General features: G+C 40.0%; 1 protein-coding gene across 7 annotated transcripts in view; it reads left to right on the forward strand.

Annotated features, from left to right (window-relative positions):
• Window positions 1-26,703, forward strand: part of BICD1 (BICD cargo adaptor 1) — a 271,468-nt gene that overhangs the window by 225,749 nt on the left and 19,016 nt on the right. For 2 of the 7 annotated variants that reach the window (XR_003121813.1, XM_025402492.1), the window contains exon 8: window positions 728-921. The exons of 3 other annotated variants lie outside the window; for them this stretch is intronic. Coding sequence is in view for 3 of the 4 variants with exons in the window: in XM_025402492.1 (XP_025258277.1) it covers window positions 728-921 (194 nt within the window). In the remaining variant the exon portion in view is untranslated. Of the gene's footprint in view, window positions 1-727; window positions 2,665-14,411; window positions 14,421-26,703 lie in introns of those variants that run through there. 2 more of the 7 variants (XM_025402491.1, XM_025402495.1) reach the window with 2 other exon arrangements.

A 26,703-nucleotide genomic window follows, 5' to 3' on the forward strand; every position in this document is an offset into this window, starting at 1 on the left:
TTTTGCTACTCTTTGTATGTGTAAATGTGCCTCTCCCTTCCCTCCAACCTAAGAATTAGTAGATAAAGGTGGATATTAAGAATGAAGCGTGTTCTACCTGGGTTATAATTTTAAAAGTCGTTGTACCTTTGGAAATGGTGCTGTTTATCAGCTTCTCTTTAACGGGACAAGGATATGAATATATTCTCTTAGGGTAACTTTTGTCCATATGACCAAAATTGATGACGGACTGAAAGGGCATGTCTATATCTAGATAAAATGGGGTGGAATACGCACAGTCCTTTTCTTGAAAGCGGTTTTTGTGCTTTTTCATTTGGCATGGGAATATTGCCCAGAGAAACCACTTGTAAGGTTTTTAGGGGCTTGATTGTGTGACCTTTTTCCAGAGTCCTGGCTGTTGAGTTACTTACCATGTATTTTCGGTTAATGGTAACATTTTTATTTTAGGAGCTTTCATTAAAGACTCAAATAATATATTTTCTATTTGTGGTTCAAGCTGACTAACTGTAATAAATCTCTTTTCCAGTATCCAGAACAGTTTCCAAATAGGGTTGTATCCTGATGTGGAAACTTAAAAAAAAAAAAAAAAAATAGCAAAAGTATTGATTTACATATTTAAACAATGAAATGCCAATATAAATAATGTTGTCACTGGTGAGGCGTTGAAAGGTAATTAAAGTAAAACTTTTTTGTTTCCTATATGTATTTTTCTTGGATCTCCTGCAAGACAATTTTCACCTTCCCTTTGTGATCAGAGCCGTCCCAGGACTTCAGGGGCTTCCTACCTACAGAATTTATTAAGAGTTCCCCCTGATCCCACCTCCACAGAATCATTTCTTCTGAAGGGCCCCCCCTCCATGAGTGAATTCATCCAAGGGCACCGGCTCAGCAAGGAAAAAAGGTTAACCGTGGCTCCACCAGGTAAACATTTTTTCCTTGGGTGCATGTGATGCAAATGATTAGTTGAGTAGACTCTCCCCTTCCTTCCAGTCACTCAGGCCCACCCATCCGCAGAGTCTACCTTTGATGATGTGTAAATTCCTATAAGTCAAGTAAAAACTTCCTTACACTTAGCTTCCCGTTTCCTCCTTTACTCATATTCCTTAGAATGACAGACTTCCATTTAACAGCCAAAGATGGCAAATGAGAGTTGGAAGGACTGGGATAGGAAAAGGGAAATTAGCAACAAGCACAATACATACACACTTGGATCCTATTTGCAGTTTGGTAGCTCATGGCGATTCCATCTTGGTCAGGTTTGGCCAGTTCTCTCTTATCATTTTTAATGTAATTTCCGTAAAGGGAGCCATATGTATAACAAGGCTTTTGGGCTGATTTCCTTTTGTAGTGACTCAGAATGTCTCCTCAATCATTATATTGAGAATAAAAGTAAAACCCTCTAAGATTTTGCTCCTCAAGAACATTTAGGTCTTAGTATAATGTTCTTGTAGATTGCAAGCCCCCGTTGGTTAATGCTTACCAACATGCTCACACTTAGCTTCACTATTTTGCATTTTTCTTCCTTCCTTCCTTCCTTCCTTTCATTCTTTTTACTTGTTCTATGAAGAGGCCTAAATTGAAAATGTGACATATGGCAAATAGAGAAAATGTGACTTCTTGCAAATAAAAATCATCCTTTTGAGGAATCCCTGCATGTGAGTATAGGGCAGAAGTGGCAAACAAGGAGCCCATAAACCAAAGTAAGCTTAAGGGCAGCTGTTATTTGACTATTGCCAGAAAATAAAAAATAAAACTAATTCAAGTTAGTTATCGACAGTTAAAAATTCAAGAGATTTTGTATGAGCATCAGTATTTCTGGCCTCTTTTGGAAGATTCTGAATATCTGGCAGCCCTAGGTCTGCATTCACGCATGTCAACACCTGTTGGAGCTCTGTAGTGGCTGTTGCTGTTAGGGCAAGCTCTGCACTTTGCCACAGTCCCCACTCCTTATTACTTATACCCAGCCTGCTATCCTCATTTCTATTCTCTCCTGGCCCCTCCTGTAGTCTTTGAGTTTGCCACCGCTGAAATAGAATTTATTTTTTCATTTTACCTTAATTCCTTTTTGCAAACCTCAGCCTTTGAATCTCTAATACTTTCCTTATCTGATTCATGGAATCAGCCTACTGATTGGGATTAAAAGATGTGGTGTAGAAACTGATAGTGCATTTCATGTTCTAAAGGTGTTTGAGGAAATTGGTAGTGATAATGCGTTGGAATGGTGTAATAGCCAAAATATACACCTAAGAAGAAAAAAAGTAAAAACTGCTTGGTGTTTTTAATTTCATAACTGATTTCCTATTGTTTTAGACCTCCTTGGAAGGTACCTTGACGTATTCTGTGAATCACCAAAGTGGTAATGATTTATCAGGATACCTAACTCGGATAAAACCCACAAAAGTCTTCTTTTTAGTGTTCCAAATGGATTTAGTAGAACTATCTACTGGAACTTAGAAAAGAAATTGGTATGATTAATAAATAACTCCTATTGTTGTTTAATTAAAAAGATAACATCTCAGTAAGGTTAAAAATAATCAATGTTAACAACAATAACTTTTCATTTTTGTATGACTGGTTTTTGTTTACATGGATATATATTTTATATTGTTATCATCACATTGTTTAAGCCATGAACATTATATCACAAGCTTTTCCATGTTGCTATCTAGGCTTTTATTTGTTAAAGTCATTGTATCATAGATTTTGTTTCAGATGCTGTTACCACATTAATCACTACTTCCCCTCGTCCACTGAGGTCGTTTTTCATTGTTTGTTATATTACAGAGTACTGCCGGGAATACCCTCATGCACTCAGCTTCTCATCTATTAAATGTTTCTCAGGAGTGAGATCACTCAGTTAAAAGTTGAACATCTTTATGTTTTTGGCTCCATTCTGATGTTGCTGTCAAGAAGGGTATATCAATGTACTAAGAGCCCATAAAACACTTTCCCGTTTTCCCAGATTGGGAATCTTTCTGCTACTTTATACACACTGTACGCATCTTACAACTCTAAAGTCAGTTAGCATACACGAATAAGAGTACCAGTATATTGTCTTAAACTCTTTAGTTTTGAACAACCAGAAAATACCTTAGAAATTGACCTTAGAAATGATTACTATTTATGAGATTCGAGGCTGAGTGTGGTGGTTCACACCTGTAATCCCAGCACTTTGGGAGGCCGAGGCAGGTGAATCACTTGGGCTCAGGAGTTTTAGACTAGCCTAGGCAACATGGTGAAACCCCATCTCTACAAAAAATACAAAAATTAGCCAGGTGGGGTAGTGGGTGCCTGTAGTCCCAGATACTCAGGAGGCTAAGGTAGGATCCCTTGAGCCAGGGAGGCGAAAGTTTCAGTGAACCGAGATGGCACCACTACACTCCAGCCTGGGTGACAGAGTGAGACACCGTATCAAAAAAAAAAAAAGATTATAGAGATATAAGGAATGTGGAATTCAGAATCATCACCAGACCGGAAGATCACGCTGACAGCTTAACATATTGATAACCTTTATAATTCTCACCATTTATGTAAAGTTAAAATAATAAAAGAGGAAAGGAAGTAAAGCTGTTATTATAGCCTTAGGAATTTTTAATTATGTATCATGGAATCAACCAGATTAACGCTTAATAAATTCTTATGAGTCTTAGCAACATTTTCTAAAATGTCCTAGTTCAATGAATTACTATAGAAAGTGACTGACCATCCACACCAAATAAATTGTAGCTTCTATAAATATCTGCATTATTACCAATATATGTTATTTTCCCTCAACTGAACTATATAGGGTAAAACATATCAAACATTCATTATGATGCTTTTACTATATAAAATCTTTTCATTAAGCCAAGAAAGATAAAATATGCCATATATGACCAGTCTCATGTTCTATATAAGAAATATCATAAGCCTATGGGAAATAATACATTTTATGAGTATTTTTAAATTCATGAGTTTAACCATTATAAAATTTGCTAGCTAGTAACAGTATCTATTGGTCATTTTAAACAGAAAGTTCTCTATTAATTTGTCAGAATGTTTTTGATAAGCTAAAAACTAAAATATATTTTTAATACATGTTTTAGGTGATTTTTAAATCACCTAAAAAATATATTTTTAATACATGTTTTTAGGTGATTTTTAATTATTCTAATAAGCAAATATGGGCTTTATTTTTCTACTGAGGACCATTGAAGCAATTATCTCAACTAAAAATGAAATTAGTTTAATTTGTTCTTAATCCTTCAGTTGAGGAATTGAGAGAGGTATGCCTCATTTAAAAATTTAAGACACAGAACATAAAATGTTATTTATTCTATATAAGAGATACTTTCAAATAGATTTTATTTCTATGAGATGGTAAACAGAAAACCTCATCTCCTCAAGTACACAATTTCTCAATTCTAGAGAATCAACTATAGGGTAGGCCATTGATTTTCAACATTAGTAGAATGTTTTATACTAATTAATGCATTACCTGATTGATTTGCTGCATTAGTACAACCTTTTAAGGGAAAATTCTGGCGTTTCCCTCTGGCTGGCTCAGCTTCTGCAACCTCAGCCCTTGCAATTCCAGTGCTTCTGCTATGGCTTGTTTGTTGATTTTCTTGCTCTTGACGTTATCCTTATCCTGGCACACAAATTCCAGTGTCCTTCCACATGCTTATCTTAGTTTTCACAGTTTCATTTACCAGCTGATCTGAGAAGTGCCTATCAACCTTGATGACCTTGACTCAAAAGGGACCCTCTTGTCATCAAGGAGTTTGTAATTAGGCAGCAGATTGTATGTCTTCACAAAATTGTTGCCTATTTTTTAGTCAGCATTTTATCTTGTTTCCTTAACTACCTAGGCCTATATCCTTCTCTTCCTCCTTCTTCTCTTCCTCCTCCTCCTCATTTTCTTCATCATGATCTTACCATTTAATCAATAATTACAATCAGCCTGTCAGAATATGTAAAAGGAATCCGTGTAATTCACAGGCAGGAGTTGTTATTTCTGTAGTAAAGACCTGACTGCAGCATTTACACAAGATAAGTAGGAAATGGCAAACCTGGAGAAGCAAGTTTGAACTCAGTCTGGAAGTAATAGCCTAAGCAGCTTGCTCTTCACACTGTGTTTCCCATGTCACGCTTTTCCTCTTAGATATCTTGCTTCTCCCTATCATTTCAATCTCCTCCCTTCCTCTGTTCCTCCCTCCTTCATCCCTCCCTCCCTCTCTTTCTCTGACACAGTGACTCAGCTAGTTTAAGAGAATGGTATTATTTTGAAGTCTGAAAATGTTTCTGTGACATTTTACACTTTACTGTTTTTTTAAAGCAACTCACAGAAGTGTATTAGCCTTAGATAATCGCCCCTTGAGATACATAGTCAACCATACACACCGACATGTTCGTAGTAAAAACTGCCTTTATGTTTCACTGCATTCAAACAAGTAGATATTTGTTTGTTTCATGTATTGCAAAGCCTGTGTTCTTAAGCATGTACCAAAATCACATTTACTTCATTAATCCATTTACTCATTCACCAGAATTTAACAAAATTTAGTGAATATCTACTATGTGTCAGGCACTTTTCTTGGCTCTTGATATACAATGATATTCAAATAAAACTCATAGTCTGGTAGGGGAGGTAGGAGACAAAGATGTACTGATGTTAATAGATATTCCTGGAATAAATAAAGGAATTAGGGCGGTTAGGAACATCCTTCCAGAAGAAATGCAACGCTGGCCATGAAAGGTGGCTATACCGTAATAGGTAGAAGGTAACCGCGCAGGTTTGGGTCATGAGAAGAACCTTATAGGAAAGGAGGTCAACTTGCCCCAGTGCCAATGAGCTCAGCACTACAACCTGGTGCAGGACTTGGAAGTAATAGAAAGCGAGGCTGCGAAGGTGGACAGGGATCTGAAGACAGAGAGCCAGGTTAGTGAGAGCAGACCTTACCATGGGCATAGCTTAGCAGTTTTAAGAATAGGATCAGATTTTCATTTGCTAAAATCACCCTGATGACAAGGTGGAGAATGGATTAGATGTGGGTAACATCTAAGATAAAGAAGCAGGTACAGAGACTCATAAAATATGCAGATGAGAGATAGTGGAGACCAGAATCAAAACTGTGAGGAACAGGAATGTTTAAATATATCCCAACTTACAATTCAACTATATATTTCATCAGCCAGCATGTCCTGTGCACACATGACCTGCTCTTACTGCTTTCCATGTTCTGTGTGTGGAAGGAGCTCAGTCAATCTTGTTTGAACTAATGGCCTCAGTGTTTTGTACTTTATAAATTATATTTTTTCCTATAGAGGCTTTTCTATTTATGTGTGTTCCACTTCCCATATCACTATACTTTCTTTTTCCACAGGATTCAATTATTGAAGTAGTAGGAGTGAAGGGGTAGTCTGTTGAAACCTGTAATCTTTTAGGCTTGTATTTTCTTTGAACATAGTTTCCACAGAATTCTTCCCTGTAGGGGAAGGCCCAGGCGCTTCTTGATGTCAGAATATGTTGTCTTTAGTTTGGAATCTGCCAAAACAAAAGTTAAATCAAAAATGTTAATTCCTGTCACCCCAGCATTTCGAGAAGCCAAAGCAGGACGATTGCTTGAGCCCAGGAGTCCGAGACTGGCCTGGGTAACATAGCAAGACCTCGTCTCTCCATTAAAATTTAAAAATTAGCTGGATGTGCTGGCATGCACTCATAGTCCCAGCTGCTCAGGAGGCTAAGGCGGGAGGATTGCTTGAGTCGGGGAGGTCAAGGCTGCAGTGAGCCACTGCACTCCAACGAGTGACAGAGTAAAAAGAAGAAGAAAAAATATATTAATTCACAAAATTGTCAACCACATGTTGAGAAATATATTTTTAAACTTGCTGTATATTTTTCAATAGGTAATGGTTCAAAAATTTTTAAGTACAAAGTATACAGTAGATGGTAGATTTCTGCCACAACTGTGCCCACCCAACCAACCTTGTGTATTTTTCCAGAAACATTCTATACATATATAAAGAAATGCATATAAATATATACATATATAAAAACACATATGCATTTTACATATGTATCAATACCATTGGCACAACCACAGACACTATGCTTGCCGGGTTTTTTTTGAATTGCTGTATCTGGGTTCTTCTTTCCTATCCATTCATCTTTTTGTTTCTTTTGAGTCAGAAGAAGTTACGAAGGGGAAGGAAGACATGCTTGAGCTCTTTAAGAAAGCTTGGAATGTTTCTATGTGTACAGTAGAAATATTTCTTGCCAAATGATAAAATGACAGCTACAAGAATGTTTGTATTCAGAAGTATTCAATAGAAATATGATATAAACCACATATGTAAATTTAAATTCTCTAGTAGTCTAGTAGTCATGTTAGAAAAAGTAAAAAGAAGTCAGGCGCCATGGCTCATGCCTATAATCCCAGCACTTTGGGAGGCCAAAATGGAGGATCACCTGAGCCCAGGAGTTCAAGACCAGCCTGGGCAACATGGCAAAACCATGTCTCTACCAAAAATAAAAAGATTATCCAGGCGTAGTGGCATGCGCCTGTAGTCTCAGCTACTCAGGAGGCTGAGATGGGAGGATTGCTTGAGCCCAGGAGATGGAGGCTGCAGTGAGCCGTGATCGTGCAACTGCACTCCAGGCTGGGTGACAGAGCAAGACCCTGTTTCAAAAAATAAATAAAATAAAAAGAAACAGGTGAACTTAATTTTATTAATAGATTTGAACTGACACACTATATCTATAATGTTATCATTTCAACATGGAATTCATAGGTGGCTAACACCTATAATTCCACTTTGGGAGGCTGAGGTGGGTGGATCCCTTGAGGCCAAGAGTTCAAGACCAGCCTGGGCATCATGGCGAAACCCTGTCTCTACAAAAACTACAAAAATTAGCCAGTCATGGTGGTGCATGCCTGTAGTTCCAGCTACTCAGGAGGCCAAGGTGTGGGGATCCCTTGAGCCCAGGAAGCAGAGGTTGCAGTGAGCCAAGATTATGCTAGTTCTCTCCAGCCTGGGTGACAGAGTGAGACCCTGTCAAAAAAAAAAATATATATATATATACACACACACACACACACACACATATACATACATACACATTCTGTTTTTCTTATTCAGCCTTTGAAATTCAGTATTAGGCACTTACAGCATATCTTGATTTGAACTAGCCACATTTCAAATGCTCAACGGCCACATTTGGCTAAGGGCTACTGTATTGGATGGTGCAGTTCTAGAACTTCTTACCAATAGTTTTTACTAGATAGAATTTCCACACAGAAATCTAAATTTGAATAACAACTGATTTTAAAATAAAATTTAAGATAGCATGTATTTCATTTTTCTTTTTTCTTTTTTTTTTTTTTTTTAGACAGAGTCTCCCTCTTGTTCCCCACGCTGGAGTGCAGTGGCGCAATATTGGCTCACTGCAACCTCTGCCTTCTAGGTTCAAACAATTCTTCTGCCCCAGCCTCCCAACTAGCTAGGATTACAGGCATGTGCCACCATGCCCAGCTAATTTTGTATTTTTAGTAGAGACGGGATTTCTCCATGTTGGTAAGACTGGTCTCAAACTCCTGACTTCAGGTGATCCTCTCTCCTCGGCCTCCCAAAGTGCTGGGATTACAGGCATGAGCCACCACGCCCGGCCCTCATTTTTCTTTTAAACTGAAATATTGGAGCAAACATTTGCTATTTTGCTGATTATGCTTTGTCTCTGATTGGTGGCAATGCTTTTTAAAATAGATATATATTAAATGTTTGAGCCAGGCGTGGTGGCTCATGCCTGTAATCCCAGCACTTTGGGAGACCGAGGCGGGCAGATCACGAGGTCAAGAGATTGAGACCATCCTGGCCAACATGGTGAAACCCCGTCTCTGCTAAAAATACAAAAATTAGGCTGGTCGTGGTAGCATGCGCCTGTAGTCCCAGCTACTCGGGAGGCTGAGGCAGGAGAATCGCTTGAACCCAGGACATGGAGGTTTCAGTGAGCCGAGAGCACACCATTGCACTCCAGCCAGGGCAACAAGAGCGAAATTCTGTCTCAATAAAACAAAACAAAAAAAAGTTTGTACCTGTATACCTTTTTCATACATCTCTTATTTGTTACTAGATTTCTTTGTCGGTATAAGAACGTAACTACTTAGATATATCCTAACAAAACATATTCCTTAAACATTCTTAAAACAGTATAATGACTTTTTTAATTACTGTAATCAAGTTGTGAAAGCCCTTGTTTCTTATTTTAAGCAGAGAGTGCCTTAAAAAGGTTTAAAATACATCCTGCCAGTTTTAAATAGCAGAATTTATCGACACCGTATATAGACTGAAAACACATCAAAGTCTTTCAAGATTAATTATTTCATGTATCTTCCTTCTTCCCACAGTAAGAGAGAAGATAAAGATAATACTGAGTAAACCATTCTATGCTACAAATTGGACCCAGTCAACAAAAATGCAATACTTAGTAGAACATCTATGACCACGGTCCTGTTCGTGTTTTTGTTTTGTTTTATTTTTGTTATTGTTTACTGTTCTCTCCTCTGTCAGGTATTCCTGCCCAGAAATTATGTTTCCTTAAAAGATTTCATATTCAAAACCTGAGCGTTGTAAGCAAAATAAGCTATGATGAAAGGATGAAACTTTTTAATTACTGAAGAGATCAATATGAAAAACTCTGTAGCAAGAAAGTGTATATTATATTAGATCATACTTTTCAATTCATGTTGACTATTTTAGTATCATTATGTAATTTTAAAGTCTTTTAGATTTTGTTAAAATTTTATTAAATCCATGGAAATTGTAAGTTCCTAATACATTTAAATCCTTAGGAGGAAAAACTACAATTTTTCTCTAATATATCCATAAAGGAAAGAAGTACTTATTTGATATTCTTAATTGTTACATATTTAAGAGCAAGAGTAATTAGTTCGTACTTATGTTCACTTAAGTCCACCCATACAGTGCTAAAGATAGCGGCCTCCAGAAGGTGACTGTGTCCAGACGAGTAACAGGGAAGAAAGGGTGGGCTGAGACATACATGAGGCCCAGGACATTCCAGGCAAAAACTGTCTGCCTCTCTTGACTCTGCCCAAACCCCAAATGATGTTTTCTAGCTCATATATATGTATCTCAGCAGGCAGATACTCAAGCTGAAAGAGACATTTCCAGGATTCGTTTCTAGATCACAGATACTGCCTCAGACTCACTGAAGTGACCAGCCTCCACCCAGTAATAACAAACTAGTCTAAATCCAGAATAAAACAATTATACATTTTAATCTCACCACCTTCTACCTGTGTGTGCTCTCCATGCTCAAGACAGAGAATAGCCTTTATTCTACCAACCAGCAGTCACTAGCCTACAACACCAAATCCACAGTTTCTTTGGTATCTTCCCAGGGAGTTGGGTGCTGAACAATCTACCTATAACATTGCCTCGCCTTCATATCCCAAAGCTCTGCAAGCAAAGAAGAGTTCTGTTGGGCAGCTAGGGCCATTTGTTGTAGTCCAGAGGAAGAGAGGCATCAGTATCTTCTATGCTGTCCTCATACCTATTTAATCCCATCTGCTGACATCAGTCTATTATATTCTACTATTTACCCCCACTGTACCTACATAACAACCACCTCTATTACAACAAACCCTCTGATTATAAGGCATTATCTGAGATGGTATATCCAAACTATACCTTACAACGGGACTTCTCCTATCTGCAAAGAATACTAAGAAAACATATTAAGAGAAAGTCACAGTAGGTACCCAGGGAAGCCAGTCTCTAGGTTAACCAACTACTTATCTGTCCATTTCTCCTCATAAATGTAAAAGGAGAGCCTACAGTGAAGAAATCCCGGAAGGGCATCTCCCAGGTCTGAGACTCTCTGATGCTATGAATTCAAGTTATTCTGTCCATGACTGGCTCCGGAGGTCACTGTGTAAAATCTGTGCTTCTAAATAAATGTTATGATATTTCAGCACCATATAGTATAGTTCCCAAGAAAAGGGAATGTTTTTTCAAAAAAAAAGGAAAATTCCCATTAATATGTAAAACAAACTTTTTGATGATTTAAAGTGACTATGTGTTGTGAACTGAGTAGACAAGGCAGGAAGGAGTAGTGATGTTCCTGAGTTCTTGCTGAATTCTGACAACGTGCCAACACTTTGATTTCTCTCTCAAAATGGGCAGGATTTGATATCTAAAAGTATACCGATATTGTTACATGGCATATGGAAGCCACTGATTTAATTCCGGAATGTCCGTCAACATGACAGCCACCTAAAGTGATCTGAGGCATTGTAAATGGTTAGGAAAATTGACCTTTCTACACACTGAATCTGGCCGCAGTGGTTCTCCTGAGCTCTGAGGGAGCTGGGCAGGGCAGCCTGAGCTCCAGCTGTGAGCATAGCTCAACTGATGTGCAGTTAGAATGTTCATGGAACGCCCAGGCTTGCTCCTTCCCGTTCCTTTACTTTAAATGATGTAGTGAGCTGGGCGCCGTGGCTCACGCCTATAATCCCAGCACTTTGGGAGGCCGAGGTGGGTGGATCACTTGAGCCCAGGAGTTCGAGACCAACCTGGGCAACATGGTGAAACCCTGTCTCTACAAAAAATACAAAAATTAGCTGCCTATAGTTTCAGAGGAGGCTGAGGTGGGAAAATTGCTTGAGCCCAGGAGGTGGGGGCTGCAGTGAGCTGTGATCGCACCACTGCACTCTAGCCTGGGTGACAGTGCCTAAATAAATAAATAGAAAGAAAGAAATGATGTAGTGAAAATATAGTTTCATAGCACTTATACCTACACTACTTAAAGTGACCTAGTAATTAAACTTATATAGCTCATCAACCAGCAAAGATTCCTGGTGCACCACACTCATTATAGAGCAGGGAAGCATTGCTGCCACCCTCTGGGATTCCTCTTGCATAACTCTGTGTTCTGTCCTTCACGCACCCATCTCTTTAGTCGTCTATTGATCTTATTCAGTTTTCCTGGCAGTTTCCCTAGTGTATTTTGCCGGAAAGGTACGAGAGGAAAAAGGAAAAGCACAACTCAAAATGGTTGACTATTCCATTCTTTGTTTTCTTCAAAAAGTGTAAAGTCATAAAGATGCCATGGAACTACTAAATTCATTGTCCTTTGTCACCTCTCAGCCAATAATAGTCATTGATATACTCTCCATACCACAAATTTAAAGTTTTTTTGTGAACTGTACATGCAATAGCCAAGTTTATTTTAACTTTAGTCTTACTGGATCTCCCAGATTTTCTTTTTCTTTTTTGGCATATAGATGATTTATGTCACTTCAGTGTGCCCAGTCCACACATGAGATCTTCTGAGGGACCGCTTCTGGTGCTGGCCCTCTTGTGTGACTGAATTAGTCAGTGATGATTCTCAAGGCTAGATTAGATTGTTACTCTTAAAATAATTACTTAAAAAAAAAAACAACTTCTATAACTTGAAAATTTTGTGGCTGGGTGTGGTGGCTCACGCCTGTAATCCCAGCACTTTGAGAAGCCGAGGTGGGTGGATCGCTTAAAGTCAGGAATTCGAGAGCAGCCTGGCCAACATGGTGAAACCCTGTCTCTACTAAAAATACAAAAATTAGCCAGGCATGGTGGCGCAGGCCTGTAATTTCAGCTACTCAGGAGGCTGAGGCGGGAGAATTCGCTTGAACCTGGGAGGTGGAGGCTGCAGTGAGCGGAGATGGCACCCACTGCACTTCAGCCTGGTCAACAGAGCAAGACTCTGTCTCAAAAAAAAGAAAGAAAAAAGAAAAGAAAAATTTGCATTTAAGACTTATATGAAAATACATATATTTGTTTTGCAGAATAATGATCTAGAGCAGGACTGTCATTTTAACTAAAGTTAGTTTTGGCCAGGCGTGGTGGCTCATGCCTGTAATCCCAGCACTTTGGGAGGCCGAGGCAGGCGGATCATGAGGTCAGGAGTGCAAGACCAGCCTGGCCAATATGGTGAAACCCTGTCACTGCTAAAAATACAAAAATTATCTGGGCATGGTGGTGCGTTCCTGTAATCCCAGCTACTCAGAAGGCTGAGGCAGGAGAATTGCTTGAACAAGGACGCGGGAGGCGGAGGTTGCAATGAGCCAAGATGGCGCCGCTGCACTCCAGCCTGTACTACAGAGCCAGACTCCGTCTTAAAAACAAAAACAAAAGTTGGCCAGGCGCAGTGGCTCACGCCTGTAATCCCAGCACTCTGGGAGGCCAAAGCGGGTGGATCACAAGATCAGGAGTTCGAGACCAGCCTGGCCAAGATGGTGAAACGCCGTCTCTACTAAAAATACAAAAATTAGCGGGGCGCACTGGCGGGCGCCTGTTATCCCAGCTACTCAGGAGGCTGAGGCAGGAGAATCGCTTGAACCTGGGAGGTGGAGGTTACAGTGAGCCAAGATCGTGCCACTGCACTCTAGCCTGGGTGACAGAGCAAGACTCTGACTCAAAAAAAAAAAAAAAAAAGGTTGTTCTTAGTGAATATAAAAATTGGTGTTTTTGGCCAGGCGCGGTAGCTCACGTCTGTAATCCCAGCCCTTTGGGAGGCCGAGGTAGGTGGATCACGAGGTCAAGAGATGGAGACCATTCTGGCCAACATGGTGAAACCCCATCTCTACTAAAAATACAAAAAAATTAGCCAGGCATGGTGGCACGTGCCTGTAATCCCAGCTACTTGGGAAGCTGAGGCAGGAGAATCATTTGAACCCAGGAAGCTGAGGTTGCAGTGAGCTGAGATTGCAACACTGCACTCCAGCCTGGCGACAGAGTAAGACTCCGTCTCAAAAAAAAAAAAAAAATTGGTGGTTTTTTGTTTGTTTGTTTTGTTTTTTAGTTTAAGGAGACACATTTCCTCATCTTAAGGACCTTTTTGCTGCTCTGATGCTGATCATCTAGTCCATATCTAGTCCATTCTTTTGCTGTAAACTGAGCCTTGCCTCCCAGTTCTTCATTGCACTTCAGATTGTGTCTTACTACAAAGAGAAAATTAGTCTGTAATCAGCTTGGATCATAAGAACTGGAGTTGTACATTTAGAATAGAAGCCAGGGATGTGAGGCACACCCATGATCCCAGCTACTCAGGAGGCTGAGGTGGGAGGATCACTTGAGCCTGGGAGTCAGAGGCTGCAGTGAGCTGAGATCGTGCCACTGCTTTCCAGCCTGGGTGACAGAACAAGACCCAGTCTCTAAAAAATAAAAAGAAGAAAAGAAAGAAATTTAAAGTAGGAAGGGCTACCGTTTGCTTCTGGCCAAGCTTCACCTCTAACCATAGGGTCTTTTAAAAGACTAGTTCTGAGGTCCTTTACTCTGAGAAGGTATTTATGGAATAAGCCGTTATGTATTGACATTAGAATCAGTTAAACATAAATTTTTTTCTCTTTTTATGCACTACTTGACATCAAAAGCAAAAAGAGGTAAGTTGGCTATAAACCTGAAGGTGAACCTTATTTTTCTTAATAGATTTGTTCCTGAGTAGCTTTGCTTCAGTTAAATTTCTACGAATCAAATACTTTTACATTAGGAAGATGGTCATTGGAAATTCTTATTCTTTTCTTTGAAAATGAATAAGCATCTTCTGTAAACTTAGATTTTCAAGATATCTAGTATTTAAACATTTTGCTTTTCCTTTAACCAAGTTATACTTATGGTTTAATTTGCTTGTGAAGACAAGGCATTTTGCAACTTGAGATAACTGAATTGTTTCTCCCACCAAAAATGTGGATTACATGTTATAAGTATTTCCTGTTTCCTTAAAAATGAAAAAAAAAAAAAAGCCAAGAAACAACGGACATTGGTGAAAGTCTATAATTTTCAGATCCATTGATTTACGGAAGAAGATGCCCTGAAACTCTCAGAATATTTTCTAGCATAATTTTTTTAATGATTAAAAGAAATGAAGAAAATATTAAACAAGAAGATCAAACACATTTCATTGAGTGGTGTCTCATGTTTTCCTTGTTTGGGATCTATTTTTATAATTGATCTTTTTAGTGAATTATTGGTTGTAGTTTAACTTATTTCTCTTTTCTTTTTGATGATGCATCAATTCTGACATTTCAGAGGTACAGCTGGTCTTCATTAGATATGTGCTGTTACTGACTTTGCTTAACAAGAACAGACCATCGTACCACCTTGAGTTAACTCTGTGCCAGCTGGCGTTGCTCTTGAGAAGGTCATTTCTAAACAAAAGGTTATTTTTTGAAGGTTTTTAATTGGTGTAAGAATCTGGCAGCAAAATGTACTTTTACCTCTTGGTGCCACTGTATTTAATTACCCTCACCCCATTTATCCTCCATGTATTTCCTACCATAGGCTATTGATAACACACATGCTCACGATTTAATTGTAAGTTGTTCAGAAACAGAAAGCTGACTGTACTGCAGGGCATTTTTATATTTCTCTTTTGCAAGATTTGAAATAAAAATAGATTTTTGCATGAATATTGCTTTGTTTTATCAGCTAGTCATCCGATATTCATCAGGACAGCAAATGGGAAGATGGGTGAAAAGTTTTGTCAAATCTATAACCACTGAAAAATCTAAAAATGCTCCCTCTCTACTTAGCAAGGCATGCTGTCATTCTACATTGTTGAAGACGACTTTCATGCTTGTCACTGAAGTGTGATGAACTATATGCAGTTGTTATTTATGTGAAGGAAGAGCCAGATGCTTTTTAAGATTTGTCACCAGGTCTTATTTTTGCATTGTCTATATTGAAACTTTTTGATGTGTTTCAACAATTCCTCCTTTTTGTTCTCTGGAAATGTATTAATGAAGAATGATTGTTTCTGACTATCAAGAGCATACGCTATCATAGACTTTGCTGTGTTAAAGACTGATGTAAATATGTCTGAAGTGTTTGGTGATATAAATTAGCAGATTTCACCCCTGAGAAGTCAGAAATTACACTATCATCTGTGGGTACTTTCAGAATAACTAATGTTTTAACGGGATGTAATACGTTTGGTGAAAAGGGATGAGATAGCCAACTTTATGTGTTTGATTATAAAATGCTGACAGTGCTTCACAGCTCTCCATTTTTATTCATATCAGTGTACCATTAAATTCATCATTAGATTTCTGAAAGTAGTTATTTTCTAGCTACTGTTAATATTTATGTAAATGTTTCTATCTCATGCTCTTCTTCTTTTATATATAATATTTCCTTCTCAGTTCTTTTTATTATTTCTAAACTCTCTATATGTGCGTTTTTTAGTTTATTTGTTTAGGAATACATAGGACTGTTTAAATGTTCAAGTTGTTACTACAAGGAGAATGTACTTTGATGCTTCTTTCCATTAACCTTTCTGTTAATTCACTAACATTATTAATCATTTTGTAGATTTAGTGAGGAATAATTTACTGTTGATGTTATCTGGCACATCTTAAATGATGGCAATTTAAAAATTATTTTCAAGGTTTATATATCAAAGTCTTACAGTTACCAAAGAAGAAGAATTGATCATCTGATAACACTAAATTCACCTTAAAATCTTTATCAGATAATATTTATCCATTCTTATTCCTTTTGTTAGAAAGATGTTGTTACAATGACAGGAATGTCTAAATTGTAAACTCTCCCTTCAAGTGAATTAATTAAACAATGACATTGATGATACTAATAAATAAATCCAAGGATTTTTTTAAGGGAGGTGGTTTGCACCACATAAATTCCCTAGCAAAGTGTTGTGGGGAATTGAAGAATTATAAGGCAGGGTCCTGCCTGCTCTCAAGGAGCTGCATGGTGTGGCTAGGGAGAATAGATATACTGCAAGGGAAGCAGGGGTCTAGAGTTCTATAAGAAATGCCAAAGGAAGCTGGGCACAGTGGCTCACGCCTGTAATCCCAGCACTCTGGGAGGCTGAGGCAGGCGGATTGCTTGAGGTCAGGAGTACAAGACCAGCCTGGGCAACATGGTGAAACTTCGTCTCTACTAAAAATACAAAAATTAGCTGGGTGTGGTAGCGTGCACGTGTAATCCCAGCAACTCAGGAGGCTGAGGCATAAGAATCACTTGAACCTGGGAGGTGAAGATTGCAGTGAGCTGAGATGGAGATCACGCCACTGCACTCCTGGGTGACAGAGCAAGACTCTGTCTCAAAAAAAAAGAAAGAAAGAAATGCCGAAGGAGATGAGAGAAGTGCTAAAGGAGTCTGCAAGAAGCAGACACCTCCTTTTGGGGTGACCAGAAATAATGACTGAAATTTGACTTTGCATGGTCTGATAGACAAGAGCATTTCCGATGAATATAATGATAGGAGGAATAGCTTGTTGAAATGAATTTCTCCTATGATCCATTTTGACCTTTCTTATTTCATCATTGTTAATAGCATTTACTTTGTTTCTTGAAGCTGAAAACCTTAAGGGCATTCGATTCCTCCCTTTCCTTTGTCCATCATGTCTAATGGATGGACTCAGGGCTGCATGCTTTCACAAACATTCTCTCACCTGATGTTCACGTGAACCCTGCAGGATTGGTATTTAATGTTCTCACTTAACAGAAAAACTGAGGCTCAGAACAGTTAAGTCACTTCTTCAGTGTCCCTAGCTACTGGTTGTTGGAGCTGGAATCTAACAGAGAGACAGAGGTCTTTCTGATGGACTCTAAATTTCATGCTGAAATGGAGAAGAGCTGAGGAGCACAGAGGAGAGAGAATAGAGAATAAAGAGGGCTAGGTGCGGTGGCTCATGCCTGTAATCCTAGCGCTTTGGGAAGCTAAGGTAAGCGAATCGTTTGAGCGCAGGAGTTCAAGAGCAGCCTTGGCAACATGGCAAAACCCTGTCTCTACAAAAAGTTAAAAAAAATAAGCTGGGCGTAGTGGCACTGGGGAGGCTGAGGTGGGAGGATTGCCTGAACCCGGGAGGCAGAGGTTGCAGTGAGCCGAGAGCACACTACTGCAGGCTAGCCTGGGTGACAGAGTGAGACTCCATCTCAAAAAATAAAAGAAGAAAGCTGAGAGGCCATAGGAAATGGCTGCAGAAGTATCATCGGCAAATGCAAGGAAATTATTGTGGTGTACCCTCACTTAAGACCCCAGTGCATGTAAGCGTGTTAGTAACTGATTATGGAGAGCACCTTTGTGCTATTTTCAGAATTCCTGGGTGTGGGAGACTTTTATAACTGTGCAACTTTTCTATCTCCACATCAGTGCACAGTATATGGACATTTATGTTTTCTACTAACACAACTCCTCACATTCCGCTCCCGTCAGTTTAGTTTTCCCCAGTACCACTGTTTTGACCACTTTCACACTTCTGTCTACAGTGCTTTTGCTAAGAAGGAATCGGCTAAATTCGAATGCAGATTCTCCTTTTTTTTTTTTTTGAGACGGAGTTTCGCTCTTGTTGCCCAAGCTGGAGTGTGATGGCGCCATCTCGGCTCACTGCAACCTCCACCTCCCGGGTTCAAGCAATTCTCCTGCCTCAGCCTCCCGAGTAGCTGGGATTACAGGCGCACGCCACCACACCCGGCTAATTTTTTGTATTTTTAGTAGAAATGGGGTTTCACCATGTTAGCCAGGCTGGTCTCGAACTCCTGACCTCAGGTGGTCCACCTGCCTTGGCCTCCTAAAGTGCTGGGATTACAGGCGTGAGCCACCACGCCCGGCCCCAGATTATCCTTAGTAATTTGTGCTTCCTGCCTTTTGTATACATCTTTTTCACTTTGAGTTTCCTTGAATTAAAACTTTTTAATTCAACTCTTGGATTGCTTAGTTTTGAATAATTTGAGAGAATTTGGGCTGTTCTTGGTTTATTTAGACTGAAGAAGTACTCTCAGCAGAGTAAAAAGGAGCACTAACTGCTTCTACTTTGGAGCAAGAATCAAAGACTGTGTTAGTATACAGGGGCTTCCATCACATGACCACAGACTGGATGCCTTAAACAACAGAAGTTTATTTTCTCACAATTCTGGAGGCCTGAAGTTCAAAATCGAGGTGTCTCAGGTCTGTTTTCTCCTGAGGTCTCCCTCCTTGGATTGCAGAAGGCCACTTCTCACTGTCCTCACGTGGTCTTTCGTCTGTGCACTGCATCCCTGGTGTCTCTCTGTATGTATTAATCCTCTCTCCTTTACAAGGACACCAATCAGATTGGATTAGGGCCAGCTCTAACAGTGTCACTTTAAGCACCTCTTGTAAAGGTCCTGTGTTCAAATACAGTTGCATTCTAAGGTTCTGAGAGTTAAGGCTTCAGTATATGAATTTAGGGGAACGCAATTCAGTCTGTAACATCATGGGCCACTCCACTGAAAGGGCGTGTATGGACAGCCAGAAACCTGGGCACAAGTTCTCACTCTGCCACTCTCTCCATGGGACCTAAGAAAATCACATAACCCTTCTGATCCTCAGTGTTCTAGTCTGTAAAATGGGGATTATGGCTACCAATCTCAGTTGAATTTTGTTTGTTTGTTTTTGTTTTTTGTTTTTTGTTTTGAGACAGAGTCTCGCTCTGTCGCTCAGGCTGGAGTGCGGTGGTGCAATCTCGGCTTACTGCAGCCTCCACCTCCTGGGTTCACGCCATTCTCCTGCCTCAGCCTCCCGAGTAGCTGGGATTACAAGCAAGCACCACCATGGCCAGAATTTTTGTTATTTTAGTAGAGATGAGGTTTCACCATGTTGGCCAGGCTGGTCTTGAACTCCTGAACTGAAGCTATCTGCCAGCCTCAGTTTCCCAAAGTGCTGGGATTACAGGTATGAACCACTGCTCCTGGCCTCAATTGAGTTTTCTAGGCACTAAAAAGCTTTTGTTCATTATAAAAGTCATACAGAGGCCAGGTGCATTGGCTCACACCTGTAATCCCAGCACTTTGGGAGGCCGAGGCAGGTGGATCAGGAAGTCAAGAGTTGTAGACCATCCTGGCCAACATGGCAAAACCCTGTCTCTACTAAAAATACAAAAATTAACTGGGCATGGTGCTGTGCACCTATAGTCCCAGCTACTCACGAGGCTGAGGCAGGAGAATCGCTTGAACCCAGGACGTGGAGGTTGCAGTGAGCCGAGATTGCACCACTGCACTCCAACCTGGCAACAGTGAGACTCCATCTCAAAAAAAAAAGGTAATACAGAAAGTGACCTTGCATAAACTTAGTTTCTCATTTCTAAACAAAAATAAAATATATCTCAGAGTTTTTACAAGGATTCAAGAGCTTTTGCATGCAAATTGTCTGCAAATATATATATATAGCACTTTTTATAAGCATTACATATTACCATTATTTCTCATCCATTCTTCTTTCTTCTACATTTCTTCTGCCTGCTCTCCCTTTTTTGTCATTGCCTAAAATTTCAATTAATGAATAGTTTGGGTGAACATGGCCAGATTTGGAAAAAGAAGGAAGAGAGGTATCTTTTCCTTCCCATAAGGACTAAAAGAGGATGTCTCTGTGCTTTGATCATAACTATGGAGTGTTAATTTTAGGACAATCTATAACGCTCTGTCAATTTCCTAGTTAACGCTTTCAAAATTAAATGTTCTTGCTTTTCTACTGTTAATCATCTGTTCTTATTGAAAGGTCTTTAATGAATATTGACTGTTTTCTCCAAGTTTATAAGATTTTTGGTCTAAAGTGGTTGTCTTAGTCCATTTTCTGTTGCTTATAACAGAATACTTGAAACTGGGTGATTTATAAAGAAAAGGAATTTGTAATTTGCAATTATGGAGGCTGAGAAGTCCAAGGTCACGGCAAGAGCCTTCTTGCTGGTGGGGACTCTGCAGAGTCCCAAGGTGGTGCAGGGCATCACACGGCAAGGGGGCTGGACGTGCTAAGTCAGGTCTGTCATCCTCTTATAAAGCCACCAATTCCACTCCCATCATAATCCATCAGTCCATTAACCCATTAATCCATTAACTCACGAATGGATTTATCTATTCATGAGGGCAGACCCATATGATCCAATCACCTCTTAAAAAGTTCCACCTCTCAATACTGCCACATTGGAGATTAAGCGTCAACATGAATTTTGGAGGGGATATTCAAACCATAGCAGTGGTATCTATTTGAATGTATTTACTTTCAAATAGATAGTAGCAGCAATGTTCTATGATAGCAGTTGTTCAAATAAATGTATTAAACCTTTTTTATAAACAGTCTTGGAAAGAGCACACCAAGTTAGCAAAGATAATAACTAAGAGTCTCATCAAGAGGCATGCGTGTTCCTTGTATCATCAACTTCCATTTCTCCTGCCTATTTTTAAGAATATAAGGCCGGGTGTAGTGGCTCACCCCTGTAATCCCAGCACTTAGGGAGGCCGAGGTGGGCGGATCACAAGGTCAGGAGTTTGAGACCAGTCTGGCCAATATGGTGAAACCCCATCTCTACCAAAAAAATATTAAAAAGTAGCCAGGTGTAGTAGCGCATGCCTGTAATCCCAACTACTCGGGAGGCTGATGCGGGAGAATTGCTTGAACCCAGGAGGCGGAGGTTACAGTGAGCCGAGATCACGACACTGCACTTCAGCCTGGGTGACAGAGTGAGACTCCGTCTCAAAAAAAAAAAAAAAGAATATGTGTGTATGGCCTGGGCGCAGTGGCTCACACCTATAATCCCAGCACTTTGGGAGGCCGAGGCAGGTAGATCACAAGGTCAGGAGATCGAGACCATCCTGGCTAACACAGTGAAACCCCATCTCTACTAAGCATACAAAAAAATTAGCCGGGCGAGGTGGCGGGCACCTGTAGTCCCAGCTACTCGGGAGGCTGAGGCAGGAGAATGGTGGGAACCCGGGAGGCGGAGCTTGCAGTGAGCGGAGATCGCGCCACTGCACTCCAGCCTGGGCGACAGAGCGAGACTCCGTCTCAAAAAAAAAAAACAAAAAATAAAAAAATATATAAGTATATGAATTGCCCATTTTCAAAACAGGAAAGGAAAAGAAGAAAGCACACATCCCTTTTTTTCTCACTTTTCTTGTTGAAGGAAAGAGACTGAAAAATCATGAACTTACGAAAGATAGAGGAAGAGGTGCCTGAGGAGAAATAGAATATTTTTAAGTAAGAGGATTAGTACCTATATATGTCAGAAGAAGAAATGTAGAAATACAGTTTTTTACACAGTGGAAAAGAAAAGTTTCTCTAAACTGTAGACCAACAAACTTGAGCCTCATCCTGGGCAAATTTCTGGAAATGGATGAGTTACAAATGCTCTCCATAGAATGGGGATTGTTAAAAGCCAGTGTGAGTTCATCAAGAATGACTTGAACTGGACTACCCACATTCTCTATCTCATAAGACCAGGGAAATGGTAAAATAATGTGTCTGAACTTGGGCAAGCAACTAACCAGACATTTTTTTAAAAATATTCTTGAGACAAATGAGAAATCAATTCTAGAGGATAATATAATTGTGTAGACTCATAACTAAGTGAATGATATATGCAAAGGGTCCAAATTCATTGACTTATATTTATGAAATATGATCTTCACATAGCATGACCTTATTATTAATTGCTAATCTTACATAAAGTTATCAAGGTCATGATTCTCACATTTTCTGATTTGAGAGAGAAAAAAATGCTAAATGACAGAATAGGATCCAAAATATTCATCAGATAGGAAGAGGTGAAATATTTCACATGTATTTTAAACATAAAGTTTAAATGGATACGAAATATTGTGCTAGAATTCCAAGCATTGTAAGATGGAGGAAGAATGACTTGATAGTACTATCTGTAAACAAAGCCAGCTCAATGGAAATAGCAGTGTGATATGGCTGTCCAAAAATGCCATGAGGTTTCTGCTGTTTTAATAGGACTGGAATGTCTCAGATGAGACAAAACAGTGCCACTGTACTTTTCACCGGGCATATCTTACCACACACGATTTCCTTTCTTATCACCTCATTTTTAGAAGGATGTGCACAAACTGGAACAAGGTCAGAGAGCAAAAGAAGATTGAGGGAAATTGACATCACACCTTAAAAGGAAGAAATGGGGTTGGGCCTGATGGCTAACACCTATAATCCCAGCACTTTCAGAGGCTGAGGCGGGTAGATCATTTGAGGCCAGGAGTTTGAGACCAGCCTGGCCAACATGGTGAAACCCCATCTCTACTAAACATACAAAAATTAGCCAGGCATGGCAGCACATGCCTGTAATCCCAGCTACTCTGGAGGCTGAAACACAAGAATCACTTGAACCTGGGAAGCGGAGTTTGCAATGAGCCAAGATCGCGTCACTTCACTCCAGCCTGGGCAACAGAGCAAGACTCCATCTCAAAAAAAAAAAAAAGAAAGAAAGAAAAGAAAAGAACTTGGATACTTGGCCTGGGGAGAACTCAGAGGACAGAGATAGTTTTCATGGGAATATGTGGAGCACCTGGAAGTGTTTGTGGTCATGAGGGAAAGAGATGTGGTGTAGAAAGTACGATCTCATGAAAAAGTAGGGATGCATTAGTTCTCAAGTCAGGAAAACAAGGAGGTGGGGTCAAGCAATGCTACAGGAGACTGTTTGCCACAAATAGCTGCTGCTGTGCCTGCCCCAGAGCACTTAGGCCCCAAAGAAGCCACCTCTGCAGCCTCACTACTCATTCTGGCTTGGTTTGGTCTCCACAGATGGGCTTTCACCCACATGGTGCTCACCAGTGCCCACTACTGCCATCTGGGCCAGGTGTGAAGCCAAAACATGGAAGTGTTCCCTGTCTCCTACATGAGCTGCTCCTTCCCATCCCAAACAGCCACCAGTGGGCTCCTGGACTCCCTAAAGCATTGACTTTTAGAAAATTTGGTAGTTCGGCTGGGCGCAGTGGCTCACGCCTGTAATCCCAACACTTGGGGAGGTCGAGGCAGGTGGATCACCTGAGGTCAGGAGTTCAAGACCAGCCTGGCCAACATGGCGATACCCCGTCTCTACTAAAATTATAAAAATTAGCCAGGCATGGCGGTGCGTGCCTGTAATCCCAGCTACTCGAGAGGCTGAGGCAGGAGAATCACTTGAACCCGGGAGGCGGAGGTTGCAGAGAGCCGAGATTATGCCATTACACTCCAGTCTGGGCGACAAGAGCGAAACTCTGTCTCAAAGAAAACAAAAGAAAATTGGTTAGTTTTCTAAATTACATTGAAAATTTTATAAATAATAGAAGCCCGAGAGAAAACCACACAGCAAAACTTTCTCTCCCTGCCAATGAAATGTAATATCTTCAGCCACCTCTTTTTAAAAGCTGAATATTATCTTCATTCGTCTACCCTTCATTTTGCTTTGTGTTTTTGAGAGCGTTGGTTGCCTTAAAATCAGTATCTCAAATCTCTGGCGAAGTTCCTTCTGTTTCTTTGACTCTATGACCCTGATATTTTCTAGAAGTAGCTGGTGTCAACTTGAGAAGCATCCAGAGGAGTGAACAGAAAAGCAGCCTTAGCATTAAAGAGGCTAAATTTAAATCCTTGTTCTGCCACTTCCTAACTGTGTGACCTTGGGCAAGTTAATACACATAGTGATCTTGGATTAATCAGTGGAGGCTTGTAGAGCACCTACTGTGATGGCAAATTCTGTGTTTGTTTCTGGCAGGAGAGATTATAAAAAGAAGTTAAATTAAAAAAAAAATATATATATATATAGAGAGAGAGAGACTATGATATACTCCCATATTATCAAAAACACTTATTTTCCTCAATGTAGGAATAGTGCGAGCCTGTCGACCCAGCTGTTTTAGAGGCTGAAGTGAGAGCATCACATGAACCCAGGAGTTCAAGACCAGGCTGGGCAACATAGCAAGACCCTGTCTTAAAACAGATAACAACTGTAAAGTCTATAGGAAAGATTACATCATGTTGATTCAGAAAATAGTTTCCTCTCTTGTTTCTCCCTTTCTTTTCTATCTTCCTTCTACATGAGGCCCTTGTTTATGGAGGAATGTCATACAAGGGTACTTTTCTTGTGCATATCAAGACAGACCTATAGATGCTTTGAGCTATAGTATTCCATATTCATCCCTGCCCTTGAGGCGTTAGTAATCTCTTGAGCTGGGCACGGTGGTACACACTTGTAGTCCCATCTACTCACAAGATTGAGGCAGGAGGATTGCTTGAACTCATTGCACTACAGCCTGGGCGACACAGCAAGAGCTTGTCTCTAAAAAAATACATAATCTCTTGAGTATGCTATGACATTTCTCAAGCCTGTGGCCTTATATAAATGTACAGCATTTTCTAATTCCATTCTGATAATTTCAAATAAACACTTTAATTTTATGAAAAAATGTCTTATTACTGTTACTAAAGACCATAGAAAGTTTGTAGTTACAAAGAAGTTACTTGACTAACTCATTTTGTTAGATGTCAGCCTAGATATCACAACCTCCAGGAAGTACTCCCTTATCTCTTAGATTCAGTTATGTTAATTAGATTTAGTTGTGTATGGTTAGTTAGATTCAGTCTAATTTAATTTAATTAACTTCCGCTATGAGGTCCTGTAACACCCTACACTTTCCCTATCATAGGAGGCAATACAGTGATAACTCTGCAAGTTCAACTCGGCCCTTGGACCATACAGTCCTGGATTCAAATTGTACCTCTACCTCCTAGTAGAGTTTGTCAAGTTACTTAACCTAAGTTCCCCTTTCCTTATACGTAAAGTGAGATTAATAAAACAGGGTTATAGACGAGAATGTATATTAAGTGCCTATACAGTGCCTGACACATCGTAAGCAATAAATAAGTACTAGATGCTGTCATCATCACCATCACCATCATCATCACCATCACCATCATGACACTTCATTGTAGTTGCTTATTTAATATGCTTATCTTCCTCCATGAAGCAGAGACCACATTTTCTCTGTTCACCTTTTTCCCCCTGCTGCCTAACACAGTTTCTGACACAAAAATAGAAGTTTAGTAACTTGACTGTTGACTGGTTTAGACAAACCCTGGTGGCCAAACAGCAATGGCTTTGTGGGTTCTACAATGCCTGCTGCTCCTTAATGCACATAGCTGTCATCTTTTATGCCTCCCAAAGCAACAAGTTCCTTCAAGAGTGGCCTAGTTCCTTCAAGAATGAGCCTAGCAGAATAGATCCTAGATGGAGCAGGGGAGATCACTGAGAGCCAGCAGCATCTCAGAGCTACAAGGGACTTCCTCAGCCTCCCAACCTACCTCCTTCATTTTACAAAGTACATGCTAAGACACATCCGTGACTCAGCCAGGCTACAATTGACACAATGGAGGGCTGTAGACCTGAGAACAGGGATTTAGAAGACAATTGAGTCAGAGCAATGTAGCTACATTTTAGTTTAATTTTTTAAATCTATCACCATTTTATCTATGAAATTTGTTTTTTATTCTTTAAGGATAACATGTAGCTAAGTGCTTATAAATAATAAATGCAAAATCATAATAATTAGCTTGGCTAGGAGCAGTGGCTCACACCTGCAATCCCCACATTTTGGGAGGCCGAGGCAGGAAGACTGCTTGAGGCCAGGAGTTCAAGATCAGCCTAGGTAAAATAGCGTGACCCTATCTCTACAAAAATTTTAAAAATTAGCAGGGTGTGGTGGTGTGTGCCTGTAGTCCCAGCCACTCAAGAGGCTGAGGCAGGAGGATCACTTGAGCCCAGGTATTGGATGCTGAAGTGAGCTATGATAGCCACCTAGGCAACAGCATGACATCCTGTCTCAAAAACTAAATAAATAGGCCGAGTGCAGTGGCTCACAGCTGTAATCCCAGCACTCTGGGAGGCCAAGGCGGGTGGATCACCTCAGGTCAGGAGTTAGAGA

Source organism: Theropithecus gelada, chromosome 11 (assembly GCF_003255815.1).
Source record: "Theropithecus gelada isolate Dixy chromosome 11, Tgel_1.0, whole genome shotgun sequence".
In the NCBI taxonomy this organism is placed as follows: domain Eukaryota; kingdom Metazoa; phylum Chordata; class Mammalia; order Primates; family Cercopithecidae; genus Theropithecus; species Theropithecus gelada.